General features: G+C 36.4%; 1 protein-coding gene across 1 annotated transcript in view; it reads left to right on the top strand.

The window, feature by feature from the left end:
* Window positions 1-19,515, top strand: part of LOC107537371 (protein tyrosine phosphatase receptor type Z1) — a gene marked incomplete at its 5' end in the record, with an annotated part of 112,485 nt that extends 92,970 nt beyond the window's left edge. The window contains 11 exons of the mRNA XM_016213376.2: window positions 395-477; window positions 2,373-2,507; window positions 3,076-3,210; window positions 4,829-4,992; window positions 6,824-6,959; window positions 8,349-8,495; window positions 11,177-11,270; window positions 13,761-13,834; window positions 14,593-14,721; window positions 15,589-15,735; window positions 19,272-19,515. Of these exons, the coding sequence (XP_016068862.2) occupies window positions 395-477; window positions 2,373-2,507; window positions 3,076-3,210; window positions 4,829-4,992; window positions 6,824-6,959; window positions 8,349-8,495; window positions 11,177-11,270; window positions 13,761-13,834; window positions 14,593-14,721; window positions 15,589-15,735; window positions 19,272-19,418 (1,391 nt within the window). The remainder of the gene's footprint in view (window positions 1-394; window positions 478-2,372; window positions 2,508-3,075; window positions 3,211-4,828; window positions 4,993-6,823; window positions 6,960-8,348; window positions 8,496-11,176; window positions 11,271-13,760; window positions 13,835-14,592; window positions 14,722-15,588; window positions 15,736-19,271) is intronic.
* Window positions 19,516-19,582: the final 67 nt, after the last annotated feature.

The raw sequence follows: 19,582 nt of genomic DNA on the forward strand, positions 1-19,582 counted from the left end.
GCTCTCCCCTGTTCACAGCCCCACTATCCACCTTTAGACTCCCATCTAAGATGCCAAGTTCAGGTTTCAATCTCTACAAAAATGTTTATCATCTCAGACCAATACCAGTTCTTCCTTCATGCTCCCCTACCCCCTGCACCTCTCTCAACACCTCAACACTCCTTTCTGTGTATGTGTCCATTCTCACTTTCTACATTAGAAAACTTGAAGACAGAAGCTCTTGTTATTTTTATATTTACCTCTGTCATCTCTGTATCCCCCAAAAGCCGACTATAGTAAATGATATTTGCATTGATTTTAATTATAATTGGTAAATTATTATGTAAATATAAAGGACCTTTATGCTGAAAAGTAGACATGCTATAATGAAATATATATTTTTTTTTTATTACAGATGACCACAGTAGGGTTAAACTTGCACAACTTGCTGAAAAAGATGGCAAACTGACTGATTACATCAATGCAAATTATGTTGATGTAAGCATGATTTAACTGAAATGTTATAGAAATTATATTAAACTAAGAATTTATTATACCACTCTGCCAAACACATGCTAGTATTTAATATATGTTATATGATAGATAATAAGAAATACAAACCAGTGGTGAAAGATTCCATGTCTAAAAGATTGCAGACTGAATAACAGACAAGCTCATGTATTTGGTTTATCTTCTAGATGCAAGAGGGATTCAGGCTGGGAATGTATATTAAAGGTAGAATAGATAGATAGGTAGATAAATATAGATAATGATAATATAGGTAGATGATATAGATATAGATATATAGATGATATAGATAGGTGATAGATGATATAGATATAGATTAGATGATATAGATATAGATATAGATATAGATGATATAGATATAGATAGATATAGATATAGATGATATAGATTAGATATAGATAGATATATAGATGATATAGATAGATATAGATATAGATATAGATATAGATATAGATATAGATATAGATATAGATATAGATATAGATATAGATATAGATGATATAGATATAGATATAGATGATGATATAGATAGATATAGATATAGATATAGATGTAGATGATATAGATGATATAGATATAGATGATATAGATAGATATAGATATAGATGATATAGACATAGATGATATAGATATAGATATAGATATAGATATAGATATAGATATAGATAGATATAGATATAGATATAGATGATATAGATATAGATAGATGATAAATGATAGATAGATGATAGATAGATAATAAAGATATAGATAGAGATAGCTAGATATAGAGATAGATAGAGGTAGAGATAGACATGTTTAGGGAGGTTTATAACCCCTTCAATATGAGACGCAGTGCTTATTTTGAATGTCCCAGAGGCCCTGGCACAATGCTGTGTAGATAGCAGATGATCAGTAAATCCTGACTGAAAAAATTCCAAGGTGGTATTGGCTAAAAGTGATTACTACTAAACCAGTTATCAGTCTTTATAACTTTGGGCATCCCTTAGGATACCCAGCTTTGTAAGACACATTAGAGCTCTCCAGGGGCTGCAGACCCCTGACTAACTTACTGTTTTTTCACTGTGGTCAATTAAATGTCAGTGGAACTCAGTTATTTTCCTGACAGGGACCTCTCAGTCTCACTGCCTTCAGTTTTATGCTATGTGAAGCACTGAATTCAACAAAGTGAACACCAAATAAAAGTATACAGTGGGTTTGTTATAGGCAACCACTTTTTGCTTCCAGATGAGGCAATATGTATGTCCTATCAAACATGGGCTTGGGAGTCAGAACTCATTTTGAATCCCAGGTCTGCCACTGGGAGCTTGGAAAGCCATTGAATTCCTCTGAACTTCGGTTTCCTCATCTCCAAGTCAGGATGATGCTTCCATTTTGCATATAGCTTATGGATTAGGGTCAATGTTTGTAAAATATCTTGACCAGCAATGGATACTCAGTGAAGGACAGCTATTAATCATTAACATTGCTCAGTTCCACCAAGGAGAGGGTAAGGAGACAATGCCAAAGGTTTCCTAACTGTTGTAGACAATTGAGCCCCAATGCCTGAAACATGTTTCAAAGCAGCACAGTTAAGGACCAGATACTAAGCATAGTACATAGACTGAGAGTAAATGCACTTGGACTAAAAGTTCACAGAATGGTGTACCTCTTTTTCAAAACATATAGTTCAAAAACACACAGTTAAAGAAGAGTTGCTGTATTTGTTAGTACTATTAAGTTTCTCCAGTTTTGCAAGTTTATTTTTTTGTGGCTTTCTTTTATAGAAAAAAAAAAAAAAAACGTGCTGACCTAAAATCTTAAGTCTTGGATGGTTAAAAATTGCATAAAAATCAGTAAGAAATGTTTGTCATTTGTTTCCTCAGGGTTACAGCAGACCAAAAGCTTACATTGCTGCCCAAGGTCCACTGAAGTCCACAGCAGAAGATTTCTGGAGAATGATATGGGAGCATAATGTGGAAGTCATCGTCATGATCACAAACCTCGTGGAGAAAGGAAGGGTATGTGGGTAATCTCTTATGGCATCTCCAGAGTAATGATTAGAGGTGCTTCAAATTGCTTTAATAAAGTCAACATCAGGAAGAAGCAAAAGGTATGAGAGCTCATCAGGATTCCCTTTGAGTAAGTATGACAGCTAAAGGAAAACTGTTAACATTATAAGTCAAAATGTTTCACTATAAATCAAGTTATCTGCTATTGAAATGCATTCTTCATACTGTGAGAAATGTAAATGGGGCTCATGGAAAAGCAATGTGGAGTGATCGATTTTAATTCAGAAGAGCTGTATTCCAGTGCTGGCCCTATAGTGACTCAATACATCTGGCCACACTTTCCTCACCTGAAAGGGGAAAATTTGGACCAAATCATTGCAAGTCCCTTTCACTTCCATGACCCTGTCCCTGATATCCTCTACAGCCAATCTGCAATCACTTAGAAAGGAAAAAATAATAATTTAAAAGAGTGAGAGAGTCCATTCCTGTCACAGTCTCAGACCTTTACAGGTTTCAGGGACTACTCTTACATTGCATATTAGATATGGAAATAGCATCATTACTTTCCCTTTTGCAGAGAAAATGTGACCAGTACTGGCCTGCTGATGGTAGTGAAGAGTATGGGAACTTTCTGGTCACTCACAAGAGTGTTCAAATGCTTGCCTATTATACTGTGAGGAATTTTACCCTAAGAAACACAAAGATAAAAAAGGTAAGTCCACAAATGATGGACATTCTCATTTGAGTAACACATCTGGTCCTTTTTCAAGTGAGTGGGTGGTATAACCAAGAAAGGGTAAAAATGTGTATAAAGGCATTAAGAGTTCTTATTATAGCCACACCTCAATCCCAAAAGTTTCTTCCAATTCTCTTAATGCAGCCATGGCTTTGGAGCTAGATTGGATATGGTGCCAGTCCAGTTGGATTGGATATGGTTGCAGTGGGTGTGATGCTCGAACAAAAATTTCTGCCCCTTTGATAACTGCATATCCAACTAAAAATAGTGGAGCTTGAACTAAGAAAAATGAAAAATCAGAACAATGATTAGTTGGGGGGTGGAGAGACAGAAAGAAAGAAGAGAGAGAGAGGAAGAAGAAGAAGGAAGGGAAGGAGGAAGGGAAGGAAGGAAGGGAGGAAGGAAGGAAGGGAGGGAGGAAGCGAGGGAGGGAGGGAGGGAGGGAGGGAGGGAGGGAGGGAGGGAGGAGGAAAAGGGAAGGAAGAAGAAAGAAAGAGAAAGAAAGAAAGAAAGAAAGAAAGAAAGAAAGAAAGAAAGAAAGAAAGAAGAAGAAGAAAGAAAGAAAGAAAGAAAGAAAGAAAGAAAGAAGAAAGAAGAAAGAAAGAAAGAAGAAGAAAAGAAGAAAGAAGAAAAAGAAAGAAGAGAAAGGAAGAAGGAAAGAGAAAGAAAAAAGAAAGAAAGAAAAGAAAGAAAGAAAGAAAGAAGAAGAGAAGAAAGAGAAGGAAGAAGAAAGAAAGAAAGGGAAGAAGAGAGAAGAAAGAAAGAGAAAAAAAAAGGGAGAGAGGAAAGAAAGAAAGAAAGAAAAGAAAGGAAAGAAAGAAAGAAAGGACAAGGGAAAGGAAGAGAAGGGAAGGAAAGAAGGAGAGAAGAGAAAGAAGAAGAAGAAGAAAGAAAGGAAGAAAGAAAGAAAGAAAGAAAGAAAGAAAGAAAGAAAGAAAGAAAGAAGAAAGAAAGAAAAGAAAGAAAGAAGAAGAAAGAAAGAAAGAAAGAAAGAAAGAAAGAAAGAAAGAAAGAAAGAGAGAAGAGAGAGAGAGAGAGAGAGAGAGAGAGAGAAGAAAGAAAGAAAGAAAGAAAGAAAGAAAGAAAGAAAGAAAGAAAGAAAGAAAGAAAGAAAGAAAGAAAGAAAGAAAGAAAGAAAGAGAAAGAAAGAAAGAAAGAAAGAAAGAAAGAGAAAAGAAAGAAAGATTGAGATTGACTGACTCCAGGGTGGAAATTCAGGTAGAGAGTCTGTGTTACAGACTTGAGGAGAATTCCTTTCTCTTTCAGAAACTCAGTCTGCTCTTAAGGCCTTCATCTAATTGCATGAGGTCTACTCTTTTGGAGCATAATCTGCTTTACTCGAAGTCTACTGATTTAAATGTCAATCACATCTAAAAAGATCTTGACAGAAACATCTGGTATGACTGATGTTGACCAAACCACAGGTCACTACAACCTGGCTAATTTGACACATAAAATTAACCATCACAAACAACAGTGTACATGTTTGCTTCACTATGGACTGCCAACATCAAGCTATGAATCCTAAACTGCTGTTTAAGAGCCCTGTGTGTTTTGTGTGTATTCCTATTATTAGCTTTCTGATCTTTTCTAGGGCTCCCAGAAAGGAAGACCCAGTGGGCGCATAATAACGCAGTACCACTACACGCAGTGGCCTGACATGGGAGTGCCAGAGTACTCGCTGCCAGTGCTCACCTTCGTGAGAAAGGCGTCCCATGCCAAGCGCCACGCAGTGGGGCCTGTTGTTGTCCACTGCAGGTGAGTCCCACAGATCACTATCTAATCCATAGAATTGCTTATGCTTGCGCCAAGGGAATCAATGGAACCAAGATTTTGCCAAAATGGGAATGATTTCATGAAGTGGTTTCCCAAGGGGAATGAAATTACATGCGAGTATTGATCACAAGGAAATGAGTAAGTCAGGCTCAGAATTTGATTGCTTAGTATTTCAAAGCGCCAGGTATTTTTATTATGTTTATTATCCTATTTGATTGCTGAACTGGGTTTCAATTTATTAACTGTTTGAGGCAGGCAGAACAATGTTTTGTCATAAAACAAACATTATTACAATAGAATGGCATAAGATAACCCCTGCTCCTAGGACTTAATAATCTATTGTAGAGGGGGGTTTGTTTGCTTGTTTGTTTTAACCTCACCTGAGGACATGCTTGGAGAGAGAAAGAGAGAGAGAGAGAAACACCAACGTGAAAGAGAGACGTCTATCGGTTGCCTCCCATACATGCCCCAACCAGGTGCTCTGGCCGGGAATCAAACCAGCAACATTTTGTTGCACAGGACAGAGCTCAATCAACTGAGCCACACTGACCAGGCTGTTGTAGAGTTATTATGCCAGGTTTACATCAGAGAAAACGAAGCACACGGAGTGTGAGGAATTTGACAAAATACTTTTAAGCTGTTTTAAAACAGTTTGGGTTCTAAAACCCTTTCTCATTTTCCTGAGTTATTCCTAATAAATCCTATTGAATGTGTTTTCGATTCATACTCACCTGATTATTTTAATTCCCAAGCCTGGGTTGATGTTAAGAAATAATGATATAACAGAGAAAGAGGGAATAATGTTAGAGGTTTCAGGAACTATTTTTCAATTAAAATGAAAGTAGCAGTTAACCTTTACTGAATGTTGACTCTATACCAAGCTTTATGACCACAAAAATCAAGTCCATTTCTATGTGCAGTGTTTTGTCAAAGCAGTGTCTGTTTTTATAGAAGCAAGTATTTTCCTTTGATACACAGCTTATCTACCATATTCTAATTACCTGTCTCAGGAGTTATCTTCAGGCAAAGTTTAAGAGACCAATCTTGAGGGGGTTTTTATTTGTTAGCCTGAAGATAAGCTGAGGGAAACAGGAAGATGCAAGAAAAATAGCTCTAAAGGTCAGGAATTGTTTCTGAGCAATGGAGAAGGACCAGGGCATTGTGCAGAGCAGGTGCTAATTTTCCACTCTAGCACTTTCTACTTGTCGGAGTGTCTGAAAAGAATCCCTGTCTATGAATTCTGTCCCTTCCGTAGAGTCTTTGAAGAAGGCAGTAGATAATGGCCCTTTAGAAATGACTGAAGTTATCCTTTAGTCTTCACAATCTCACTGAAATGATATTTTCAGCTGCAGGAAAAGCCTTATCAAATTCTTTTCCCCATGAATGTAGAAATCGTTGCAAGTGTCTCTACCTGGCAATACAGACCCAGGGACCTTTTCTTTTCAGAATTTGGTGATGCTGGTGCTTTGATTTTTTTTCAGATAATTTGCCTATTTGCTTTCTCTGATACATAATATTTTCATTGTATAATATAAAATGAATAATAAATATAATTATTGCAAATAAAAATATACAACAGAAATAGATTGTTTTGCAGTTTGGTAGCAAAAAATAAAAAGAAACTTTTTGTTATTTGAAGTCTATGCATAATAACTAAACTGCTTTATAGTTTTGGATAGCTAATTTTTTATCATGTGGCTCATTTGCTTGAGGAAGGAAATTATTTTCATTTACAAGACAGCTATTAATGACCTATCTTCCAATGTATTCTGTGCTTGACATTGAAATTGTTTTTTCTTTGTGTTCTCTTTAGTGCTGGAGTTGGAAGAACAGGCACATATATTGTGCTAGACAGTATGTTGCAGCAAATTCAACACGAAGGCACTGTCAATATATTTGGCTTCTTAAAACACATTCGTTCACAAAGAAACTATTTGGTGCAAACTGAGGTATGATAAAAAGGGTAACTTTATTTGTCTAAGGGTTGGAAAAGCCACTAAAATGCTAAAGCTGAACAGACCAGAGTTTCTATTATAAGATGAATTAGTCTGGTAGGGCTGCCATATAAAGCACTACGAATTGGGTAGTTTAAAACAGGTACGTATTGTCTCATAGTTTTGGAAGACAGAAGTCCAAAATCTTGGTATTGCTGCCTCTGAAACCTCTAGGGAAGGATCCTTTATTATCTCTTCAAGCTTCTGGCAACCCATGCATTCCTGGAATGGAGCAGTATAATTCAAGTTTCCACCTCTGTCTTCAAAGGGCTGTCTTCCCTCTGTGCTCATGTCCAAATGTTCCTCTTATAAAAGCACTAGTCACTATCTCACTCTAATTATTTACATCTGCAGTGATTCTACTTACAAGTACAGTCACATTCTGAAATGCCTGAGGTTAAGGCTTCAACATATCAGTTGGGGGGTACACAATTTAACCCGTAACAGGTAATTGCATGTAAGTCATAGATGGGCCAGCTAAATTTTGTATATTTTGTGACCAAATGGGGTCTATCTTTAAAATAACACTGGTCACAGAGAAAATTCAGAAAATGGGTAAGTGCATCAATCAACACCCATTTCTGCTAGCAAAATCCTCAAGTTTTTCCTGCACATAGTGAGTGAATGGATTCATTTTCATATTTAAAAAGTATAAATTATGCCCCAATTCTATCCTTTTTTAGGCCCATATTCTTTACACATCTATGATGCAGGAAAAGTTGGCTATCTATATTTGTTTTCGTTATGTTTAATAAAAATGAGTGTAAACTGAAAATTATTGATGGCAGCTTGAAAGTCATTGGAAACACGACTGGTTTAAAAGCAAACCAAATTTTGTTTCATGAAGGAAATGACATTCTAGTCAATAAGACTAGAGAGAAGAATCCTATTTATAAAAGAGAAGATAACTATTAAAAACTGAATAAATAATTACACTAAATTACATATGACTGGCTTAAAGGAGAACTAGAATGGGCAGAGGAGAAGGCCCATCAGAGGTATAGATGTCCTGGGAGTCCTCGTGCAAAATGGAGAAGTGGGCCTCGGGTTGAAGGAAAAGCAGAGAAAAGGCATTTCTTTGCCTCCCAAAGTCTTCCTGCTTCCTTCCCACAAATGTCAGTTCCCAAGAAATAAAGAGGTGAGGGATGAGAAGAGCTATATTCTGTCTCGCCTACCTCTTTTCCTCCACCTGACTTCCTGCCAGCCTGAGAAGCAATCTTTTGTGGGTGTCTCCCCACCCTTAGTAAAACTCTTTCTGTCTGCCAATAGAAGGTACTGCTTTTATACCTAGATGCACATAAGGAAAACCTGAAGTAATATTCTTTACTGTCACTGCTTTGCCAGGAACAGTATGTCTTCATTCATGATGCGCTGGTTGAGGCGATACTTAGTAAGGAGACTGAGGTGCCAGATAGTCATATTCACGCCTATGTCAATGCGCTCCTCATTCCTGGACCGACAGGCAAAACAAAGCTCGAGAAACAATTCAAGGTGAGTCGTCTCAGAAGTGTCCTGGGAGTCACCCAGAATTGAATGTGCCTGCCTCTTCTCATTTGAGTCGACAAGGCCATGGGGATGGGTTGAGAGAGCTGTTGGCACAGTGGCTTGTATTGTTCTTTACAACAGGCAACACAGCCACGTGGTACATTTCAAGGAGAACCTTAATTTTGAGTGGTGAGAAGAAAAAGTTCTCAGAAACCCTAGACTAACTTTTATAAATGCAGAGTTGGTCTGGGAAAGGAGGGCACCGAGCCTAACAGAATGAACAGACAGAACTCATAATACAGACCGTACAAGTGCTCTTCTTACTTTGAAAAAGCCAGACCACTCAGCTGTGAGTGCTATAGCTCAGGCTGTTCGTGCTGCTCTTTGGAAAAAGTCTGCCTCACTCGAAGCCCCTGAAGCTGAATAGGCCACACCACAACAATAGCTTCTTCAACCCGTTTCTCCCACTCACCCTGTCACGAGGCAGTGCACTAGTGAGGAGAGCCTGGGTTTTTTTTGTTCAATATTATTCTTTCTACAAACCAGCTCTCTGACTTCCAGAAATCAGTCAGCAAAGAATCAGAAAGCAGATGTTACCAGGCCTGTCATCTGGGTCGAGGCATTTGCAGAGTCGAGACATCCACATTATTCCTGTACATGCCTCTGACTTCCCAGGATTCCTAGAGAAACAGCCAAGTTCTGAAGAGGGACTATCTGGGAAGAATTCAGAAGACATTGGGAGAAACTAGGAGACGTAGTTAACAAGCCTTGGTTTTAGTTTTCTTTCTTCTCCCCAGCCTATAGCATAAAAAATGTTAGCATTATGAATTGTCTCTGACGTTTTGCCATCTTAGCATCTTTTGCACTTTGGAGGAGTGAGAGAAAGACTAGGGGTGAATGCTGAACTTAGAACCTGCTGTAAGGAAAACAAATGTTTCACATCTGAGTCATAAAGGAATGCTTAAGGATAGAAAAAGTACACAGTGTGGCTTCCAGAAGCAGATGATAAGGAAATATATAATGTTAACAGTAGGTTGTTAGGATAGCTTTCCCCTAAATTAAAAAATACATATGCATTTCCTATTTCAACAGAATTCTCATTTAAATGTGATTTACCCCCTATACAATTACATAAAAGAATTGACATGGCTTCCATTGGATAACCAGGATCAAAATGGAAAATATCGATTATGATGTCAGAATCCAGTAAAAAAGAGAGATATTTGATTCTGTTTCCTGTTAAAATCATAACTAGGAAATGTAGAGGGGTGCTGTATGTCTCTCTGTGTATATATATTGTCATATAAGAAAAGGCATTCATTCAAGTTTATCCGTAGAAAATTTTCTTTGAAATAAATTGCATGTCTATTTATTCAACAAGTATTTATCAGACACCTATTATATGTGAGGCTTTTGTGTTTGATACTGATTTTAAAATTAATATAGAGTAAAGGACCAAAAACATCCACAGAATACTGAAAAATGAGTAATAGAAATTTATCATACTGCACGTGGAAGGCTTATTATGCAGATATAATAATATTTAAAAACAGACAAGCCAGAGGAACCATGAATGTGTGGAGATTGTTATGTGATTGATTTGACATTGCAAATCCTTGTAAGGAAAGGATGAACTAGTCAATAAATAATATTGGGACAATTTCTGTGTGGAAACAAGTAAAATTAGGTCTTTACCACACCGCAAACACTAAAATTATTCAGGATGGGTTTTAAGTACCTCAAGGAGAAAGCAAAGTATTATAACTATTATGGGGAAATACCTTCCAAGGGATTCAGGGTAGAGAACAAATTTTTAAATAAAATCATAATTTACAAAAATCTTAAGGGAAATCTTAATAAATTGGATGTAAATAAGTGATTAAAGAGAACAAAGATATTTGCAACTTTTTAAAACAGACTATAGATTTACACTTAAGATTATCAAAACCCCCTACAAATCAATAAATGACAGGGAAGTAGACATATGAAAAGGCAGTCCTCAAAGAAGAAATCTAAATGGCTGGTGAACACTAAAATTCTCCATCTCACAGTAATTAATAAAATGCAAATCAAAAGCATGATACAGCATTTTTCATATATCAGACGGCCACAGCTTAAACACTGATGACTCCTATTTCTCTATAAAAACACATGTGTGCACATTCAAAAATATAGAAGGGATATTCATTGCTACAACGTTTGACATAGCAAAACATTGAAAATAACCTGATCATTCAGTGATTGGGAAATAGATAAATAGCAAGTATATTATTCATGTAATAGGAGTACTAAAAGAATGAATAAAATTCAACCAATATCTATATACATACACACATACACACACACACACATACACAACATGCAGTTTATCGCCCAACTGTCCCACATTTAAATAGAAGAAATTGATAGTCCACACCCATAGAGGAAGCCATGGGCAAAATCTCTCCAGTGCTGAAAGTCAAACTAAGAAGTAAGTGTTCTCTGCTTCTTCTAGCTTTCCTGACATAAAACACAGGTGTGCCATGGAGTTCCCTAAAACAAGGTTTAGTTCAAGGAATTCTTGAAAAAAAGTCAGATATTTATTTATATTCAATATCTTACCTTTGTTGGGCTGTGTGTATGTGTGTGTGTGTATTTGAGTGACTTTAATGAAATAATCTGTATGTTTCCTTGATTCCCATTCTCAGCTCCTGAGTCAATCAAATATACAGCAGAGTGACTATTCTACAGCCCTAAAGCAATGCAACAGGGAAAAGAACAGAACTTCTTCCATCATTCCTGGTAGGCTATGTTGAATCTTGAAAACAAAGAGTGTTTTTTCTTTTATAATAGGACCCTTATAAGTAATTTAACAATATTTGTACATTTAGAACAAAGCAATATATTCATATTTTTCTAATTATGCTGGATAATGTAACTTTTAAAAAGGACTCTCAAACCCTGAAGTCTCAAAATACACAACCAGCCTCACCAGAGAACCTCAAGCCATAGGTTATTGATAGCTCCAAACAGGATACTCAAGGCAAGTCACAAACAGTGTCTGACACTGGCTGCACCAGAGATCTTCCAAAAAGATTGAGAGTCCTAGCAGGCCTACTTAATACACAGAAACAAACCCAAATGGGCAGCCAAAATGGGGAGAAAGAAAAAAAGCCCCAAATGAAAGAACAAGAGAAGTCTCCAGAAAAAGAGCTAAATGAAATGGAGATAAGCAATCTGTCAGATATAAAGTTCAGAATACTGATTGTAAGGATGCTCAACAGCATGAAAAAAGATCTGGAAACTATGAAAAATGACTAGTCAGAAATGAAGAATGACATAGCAGAAATAAAGAATATATTGGAAGGAAAAAACAGCAGATTAGAGGAAACTGAGTATTGGATCAGCAAATTAGAAGACAGAGTAGAAAAAACCACTCAATCAGAGATCCAAAAAGAAAAAAACAATTAAAAAACAGGACAGTCTAAGGGAGCTATGGGACAACATGAAATGTAGCAATATTTGCATCATAGGTGTGCCAGAAGATGTTGAAAGGAAGCAAGGATTAAAGAACCTGTTTGAAGAAGTAATGGAAGAAAACTTCCCTAACTTGGTGAAGGAAAAAGTCACACAAGTTCAGAAGCACAGAGTCCCAAGCAAGAAGAATACAAAGAGGCCCACACCCAGACACATCATAATTAAAATGCCAAGAATTCAAGACAAAGAGAGAATATTAAAGGCAGCAAGAGAAAGCAATCTGTTACTTACAAAGGAGCTCCCATAAGGCTCTCAGCTGACTTCTCAACAGAAACTCTACAGGCCAGAAGGGAATGGCATGAAGTATTCAAGGTAATGCAAAACAAGGATCTGAAACCAAGACTACTCTATCCAGCAAGGCTATCATTCAAAATAGATGGTGAAATAAAGAGCTTCACAGACAAAAAAAAGATTAAAGGAGTTTATCACCACCAAACCAACATTGCAGGAAATGTTAAAGGGGTTGCTGTAATTAAAAGTAGAAATAGAAGCATTGCAAGAAATGTTAAAGGGACTGCTGTAATAATAAGAAATAGAGAGAGAAACATAGGTATAACAAATTAAAATGGCAGTAAATAAGGACCTATCAATAATAACCTTAAGGACTTTAAGGGAGAGATCAACAGCCATACAATCATAGTAGTGGACTTTAACACCCCCCTGACTTCATTGGATAGATCTTTCAGACAAAAAGTCAACACAAAAAGAGTGACTGTAAATGGCACACTAGATCAGATGGATTAATCTGATATTTACAGAACATTTCACCCCAAAGCGGTAGAATATATATTCCTCTCAAGTGCACATGAGTCATTCTCAAAGATAGACCACATTAGGACACAAAACACGTCTCTGCAAGTTAAAAAGGATTGAAATCTTATCAAGCATCTCAGATCACAATGGCATGAAATTAGAAATCAACTACAGTAAAAACACTCAAAAACATTCAAACACATGGAGACTAAATAACTTTATTAAACAATGGATGGATTACCAGTAAGATCAAGAAAGAAATCAAAACCTTCCTGGAAACAAATGAAAATGAACGCACAACGACCCCAAATCTATGGGGCGCAGTGAAAGCAGTCCTAAGAGGGAAGTTCATAGCACTACAGGCCTACCTCAAAAAGCAAGAAAAAATTTTAGTAAACTATCTAACCCTACAAGTTAAAGAATTAGAAAGCTCCCCTATGAAGCCATCTGGCCCAGGGCTTTTGTTTGCTGGGAATTTTTTTGTTACTGCTTCAATTTCATCAGTTGTTATTAGCTTATTCACATTTTCTGATTCTTCCCGATTCAGTTTTATGTGATCCCAGTCATATGTGGAATCTAATAAATAAAATAGGCTGAAGAACAAAATAGGTCCAGAGACGTGGAAGCATGGAGAAGACTGATAAATCTCAGGGGGAAGGCAATGGTGGAGGGGTAGGGGGGAAAGATTAATCAAAGAACTTAAATGCATGACTCATGGACACAGACAATAGTGTGGTGAAGGCCTCTGGGGTTCGGGGGGTGGATGTGGGGTGGAAGGGATCAATGTGGAAAAAAAGGGGGGATATCTGTAATACTTTCAACAATAAAGGTAAATTTAAATAATAATAATAAATTAATAAACTGCAAAATACATAGTAAAATGAGCTTAAAGGTCACAGACATGCAGCTTGAGAAATGTAGCTGCGTTTTGCACTTTGAGGGTGGAGGGGGAGGTATAGCACTGTACGTATGGTTGTTTACCATGAATGTTCTGTGTTGCAGTGGAAAGATCACGGGTTGGCATTTCATCCCTTAGTGGGGAAGGCACAGACTACATCAATGCCTCCTACATCATGGTAAGTTAGAGAAGTCACTGGGGGACTGCCTGCCAGTTTGTGTCACCAGACCCAAAACCAGAGTGAGCTGCCTGAAGCAGTAACTGTGGACATGGGCAGCACTGGTGGACGAGAGTCAGGGTGATGAGGGCAGGTCTGCCACCCACAGTGGCAACAGACAACAGCATTCCTCAATGCTTTTATGTATGCTGGGACTGGGGAAGCCTGCAAATAAGCAGATGCAAGAAGCAAACACCATTCAGGGTTGATGAATAGACACAAAGCATATGCTCACCCATCAAAGAGAGGGCCTCTGAACACCAAAGGTGCCCTGTTACCAGAGGTGTGAAATTTGGCGCTCTGCACTGGGACATGTGGAAAGTGAGAAACATAAACTCTCCTCTAGATTTCCACCCTATAGAGTATAGGAGATATGGTTCATAAGTCATTTTGATAAGTCTGCTCCTAGAGCTGATAGCTGTGTAAACTTGAGCACAGCACTTAACTTCTAAGCATATGTTTAATCATCTGTAAAATGGGGATCATATTTTCTATCCCATAGTACTGCTGGGAGGAATAATCAATCAACTTAAGGGGAATAAAATGCTTAGTGCTATGCCTGGTATATAGAAGTACCCCCTAAACATTGACTAAAGTAATCATATTATTATTTATAAACACAATCTGAGATAAAGACTGCCATACAATGCTTATAAATGTTTTCTGGATATTTAAAGTCATATGTCAAGATTCTGTCTACCTTCTCTTTGATTTTGTAGGGTTATTACCAGAGCAATGAATTTATCATCACACAGCATCCCCTTCTCCACACCATCAAGGATTTCTGGAGGATGATATGGGATCATAATGCCCAGCTGGTGGTTATGCTTCCTGATGGTCAAAACATGGTAAGGCCCTCAGGACACTTTCAGTACTATCCTTAAGGGAGAAATATCAGGTACCAACAGCCAGAAGTCCAGTAAACAAACAAATAATGTTTTCAACTAATAAACTATTGTCATTAGAGTTGCACCTTGACTGTTATTGGGCCTGGCTTGGTTATGCAATCAGGTCTGAAATTGTTGAATGACAGTTTTAAATAAGGGTGGGTTAAAAATAACTTAAATGTAAGTATTTTGTGACACAGTCTAAGAAAGTTACAATCTCAATCTTTGATGAAGTCAGTCCATATGCTTCCTTTTTTTTTTTTTTTTTTTTATAAAACTTGGTAAGATATTTGGAGATTCCCTCAGTTTAAGGAGATGCATAGAAGACCAATTTGGAATAAAATGAACTCCTGATATCAGAAGGACTTTTTTTAGTATCAGAAAATCATGGGTGCCCTATGCTAGTACTCATATGTATTTGGAGAACCCCCAAAATAAAAACAAATTAATATTTTAATTAGTCTTTGCGTATATACCTCGAGATTCATTTTTTGTCCTTAAAGTTATGCTGACCATTCCAAATGATGCTGTAAATTACTGAGCTCTTAAAATCACTTGACATTTATCTACTCACTTATCAATTATAGAAACAACAATTAATCTTTGTTATTGATAGACTAAGAAAGAAAAATAACAAAGCAATAGTTTGGGTTCTTAAGTTTTATTCTGCAGATCAATCTGGTTTAAGATACAAAATTTGAAGGCGAAATTTTGCAATTCAAAGGAAAAATTGTGTTGAATTTTTTATGACAACCAGTTCACTTCACAGCCTGCTTAATTAAACGTTTTATTAAAATCTAGTGTTTCCTTTGGTTTTTAATCCTCCAGGCAGAAGATGAATTTGTTTATTGGCCAAATAAAGATGAGCCTATAAATTGTGAAAGCTTTAAGGTCACTCTTATGGCTGAAGAACACAAATGTCTGTCTAATGAAGAAAAGCTTTTAATTCAAGATTTTATCTTAGAAGCTACACAGGTATGAATATAATTTAAATGACAAACTTTTCATCTTAAGCACATGTTAAATATATACTCATTGAAGGATCTTTTCTAGCAATAAAAAGAAGGAAACTGGTAAGACAGGTTACCTAAATAATAAATTTTACTTTACTCATCACTTTCACTTTTAAAATCTTATAGAATCATTAAATAATTAATAAGCACTAAATGACAGGGTTCCTGACTTCTACACACACAGGAAATCAAAGGTTTCTCTTTTACTTCAGAACGGTTGCTGATAGAACTTAAGTTGAAAGTTAACACAGTAAAAAAAAATCAATCCTTATTCTCATGTGTTAAGGCAAGTGCTTACCTTGGATTCTCCTAAGTAAAATGGAAAACATGTTACCTTCTAAACTAACTCATTGCTCTTCAGGAATGTATGAGTTGATGGGTAAAGTGCTTTGAAAATATGCAGTACAATGAACTAGAATTGTTTTCCTAAACTCTTGATTATCTATAAGGTATTACTCTAAATTATTTGTCAATATTTACATAATTACACTACAGTACATTAATTTGTTGTATAGCTGTACTAAAATACTAAAAAATACTAGGAATGATGTGTAAGGAATGTGAGGTCCAGAGTACCTTCATGATCAAAAATCAAGTTTTAGATGGTTTAATTGTTTCACTTTACAATACCTTAATTCTGAAACTGGTAAACCATATATGGTATATAAGAAGATTCACTGTTCTTCAGAATATATGAATGACCAAGACATATACATTTGATAATGCAAATAATTAATAATATAAGCATTGCAATGAAATAGCATCCCACTTGATCAAACAAACAAAAAATAGGTGGATTCCAGTCTCACTGATGGCCAATGTGGCCATGAGAGAGTGACTTATATTCCTTATTTGTAAAATGAGGGGCAGATACCAAAAGAATACTAAGATCCCTGAGAGCTCTTAACATTTCATGCTAATATCCACCTGTAACATTTCCCTAAACACTTCAGAATCACCCCTTCAGATCTGTAGTGTCTCATGCCCTCCCATAAAAAATGTATTATGAGAGTAATAATCATTAGATACCCATTTTCTTGTCATACCCATTATCCTCATTACTGATCATGTCTAATATCTAGCTTGGCCTTGGGTAATCAGCCCATTTTTCTCCTGGTATATGCAGAAAATAAACATTCATGGTTGACCTCAATTCAGTATGTCTCCTGATCATAAATCAGCTGTTGCTGACACCTTGATCACCCAGGAGTATAGCATAGGGATGGGAAGTATTTCTAAACTAATGGTAAAAGAGGGAAAGACTGAAGTAGGCAATATCATAACTTCAAACATTTATGTGCACTTTCCCCCCATACACATACACACACAAAAAATCACAGGATTTGAGGTTGGTAGAGGGGTGAAGGTTTATACTGTAGAGACCAGGGTTTGTTTTGGTGTCCAGGAGGTTTGGAGTAAACTACTAAAATTAAGCTCTGGGGGCTTTTACTTATTTATTCATTATATGAATATTATTAATTATTAATATTGAATAGATTAAAAAGAATCTTTATAAAATATTTACAAGGTGTAAAATGATACTATCAATGAGTTCAAGGAAAAGAACCACCTTTGCCTGTGAAGTCCCTCAGGAGCCCCCATCCCATTCTGTCCTTCCACCCTGCTGAGGCAGCCACTTCCTAAAGCCGTGTTTATCGCTCTTTTGTTTTATTTTCTAATTTTACCTTTTGTCTTTGTATTCCTTAACACCGTGCTCTTTAGTTTCTAATGTTTTTGAACTTCAAATAAATTATATTATGTGTATTTTTCAGTTTTTTCACTTTTCTTCATCATGCTGCTTCTGAGATGTACCCATGGAATTAAGTATAGTTCCAATTCATTTAATTCTGCTGTTTAGCATTCCAGTTTATGAATGTACTTTTTTCATTCTACATTTGCGTTATTACTTGTTTGTGTTTGTTTGCTTTGTTTTGTTGTTTTGTTTTGCTATTGCAAATAATACAGCTATGAATATTTTTCAACATATGCAAAATTTTTCTCTTGGGTGTGTCTGGGAATTCCTCCTCTGGGTCATTAGCATGAGCATCTTCAACTTTCTGTAACTTTATTAAATAATGCCAACTGTTCTCCAGAGTGGTTCTTCCAGTCCACCTGCCCATCAGGAGTGTTTGAATCATTCGGAATCCCCACCTCCTCACCAGTGTTGTGATGAGAATGATATGGAATCTCATGTTGCTTTAATTTGCACTTCTCTAGTTGCAAATGAAGTTCAATATCTTTACATCTTCTTTTATGGATTTGCGGCCCATGATTTTTGCCCATTATTCTATTACATTATATACCATTTTCTTATTAATTTATTGGAGGCCCTTTTATACTCCTAACACTAATCCTCTGTCAACTGTACATGTTGCAAATATCTTCTTTCCTGTTTGTGATTTGACTTTTTTCTTTGTGATTTCCTTGGTGAATAAAAGTTTTAATGTTTAATCCATGCAAATTTATTACACTTTTTCTTTCCCACTTTTATAAGGAAATCATCTGGTGTCTCTTAAAAAAATCCCCTTTTTACCTGGAAAAGTCAGCTTTTTACCTTTTTTACTAAATGTTTTATAGCTCCACCTGGAATGGACATTTTGTATTATGTTTTGTGGTGCAGGGTTCCAATTTCCTTATTTTCCATGTGGATAACCATTGTCCCAGCATCCTTACTGATCAGCAATACCAGTTAGGTCTTAAACAAGATTTCTATGGTATACATTTGGGCTTGTTTCTGGGATCTCTATGTATTCCATTGGTCTCTTTGTTGACACCTCTGCCAAAACTATAGGGTCTTGTTCATTCTTACAGGATATCAGACTTTTTGATATCTAATGAGATAATCTCCTATATTGATTTTCTTCTTCAGTAGTATCTTGGCTATTTTGGACTTTTGCACTTCCATGTAAAATTTAAGTTCTGCTGCTTGTTTTTAAATGTAGCATTTGATTGACTACACTTCAGGAGCCTGGAGGTCAGAAGTTTAAGGGATTTAAAGTCACACAGGCTGGTTGGTCACTTAAGCAAGAATCAAAACTGGGACAGGATTGGAACCTAGAGCTCCACCCTCCTTGCCAGCGTCTTCTCCTCTGTGTCCTGCAGTCTCCTTCTTCACTTAGTTAAACTTGAGTAATGCTGCTGTTGGAAAACGTCTATGTTATTTTAAAAATAAATTTTGACACTGAAGATTTCTTTTTGTAAGTTTAAATTTAGCATCACGGACACATCTTTTGTTGCATACATTCATGGTTTGATTGGCATGATAATCCCGAAAGTAAGATTTATTGTTAGAATACAAAAAGAGATAAAGTTCTACATGATGAATGTGGCCTCACAGCAATTTCTTCTCTCTGTGAAGGACAGGCTAACACTACTGCTGCTCACTCATGTGTGTCATTTGCTTTTATCACCTGCCTATAATCCTGATTTTCTTCAATTATTCTACTCAGTAACCAATATGATTATTTTAAACACATGATTTTTTCTTTGTTCTTATAGGATGATTATGTACTTGAAGTGAGACATTTTCAGTGTCCCAAATGGCCAAACCCAGATAGCCCTATTAGTAAAACTTTTGAACTTCTAAGTATTATCAAAGAAGAAGCTGCCAGCAGGGATGGGCCCATGATCGTTCACGATGAGTAAGTTCCACACTTTAAACCAGTTGAGGCCTTAGCATCCTCTAGGTGTATGCATATTTCTGTTGTCTTTGTACTCACCTGATGCTTTAGGTCAATGTGGTGATTCAGTCCAGGTCGATTATCTGCTTCTTATGGACAAGGTTAACATGGAGTGTTGATTTTTGTTTA

The sequence above is a fragment of the Miniopterus natalensis genome, chromosome 10 (assembly GCF_054644295.1).
Source record: "Miniopterus natalensis isolate mMinNat1 chromosome 10, mMinNat1.hap1, whole genome shotgun sequence".
NCBI classification, from domain to species: domain Eukaryota; kingdom Metazoa; phylum Chordata; class Mammalia; order Chiroptera; family Miniopteridae; genus Miniopterus; species Miniopterus natalensis.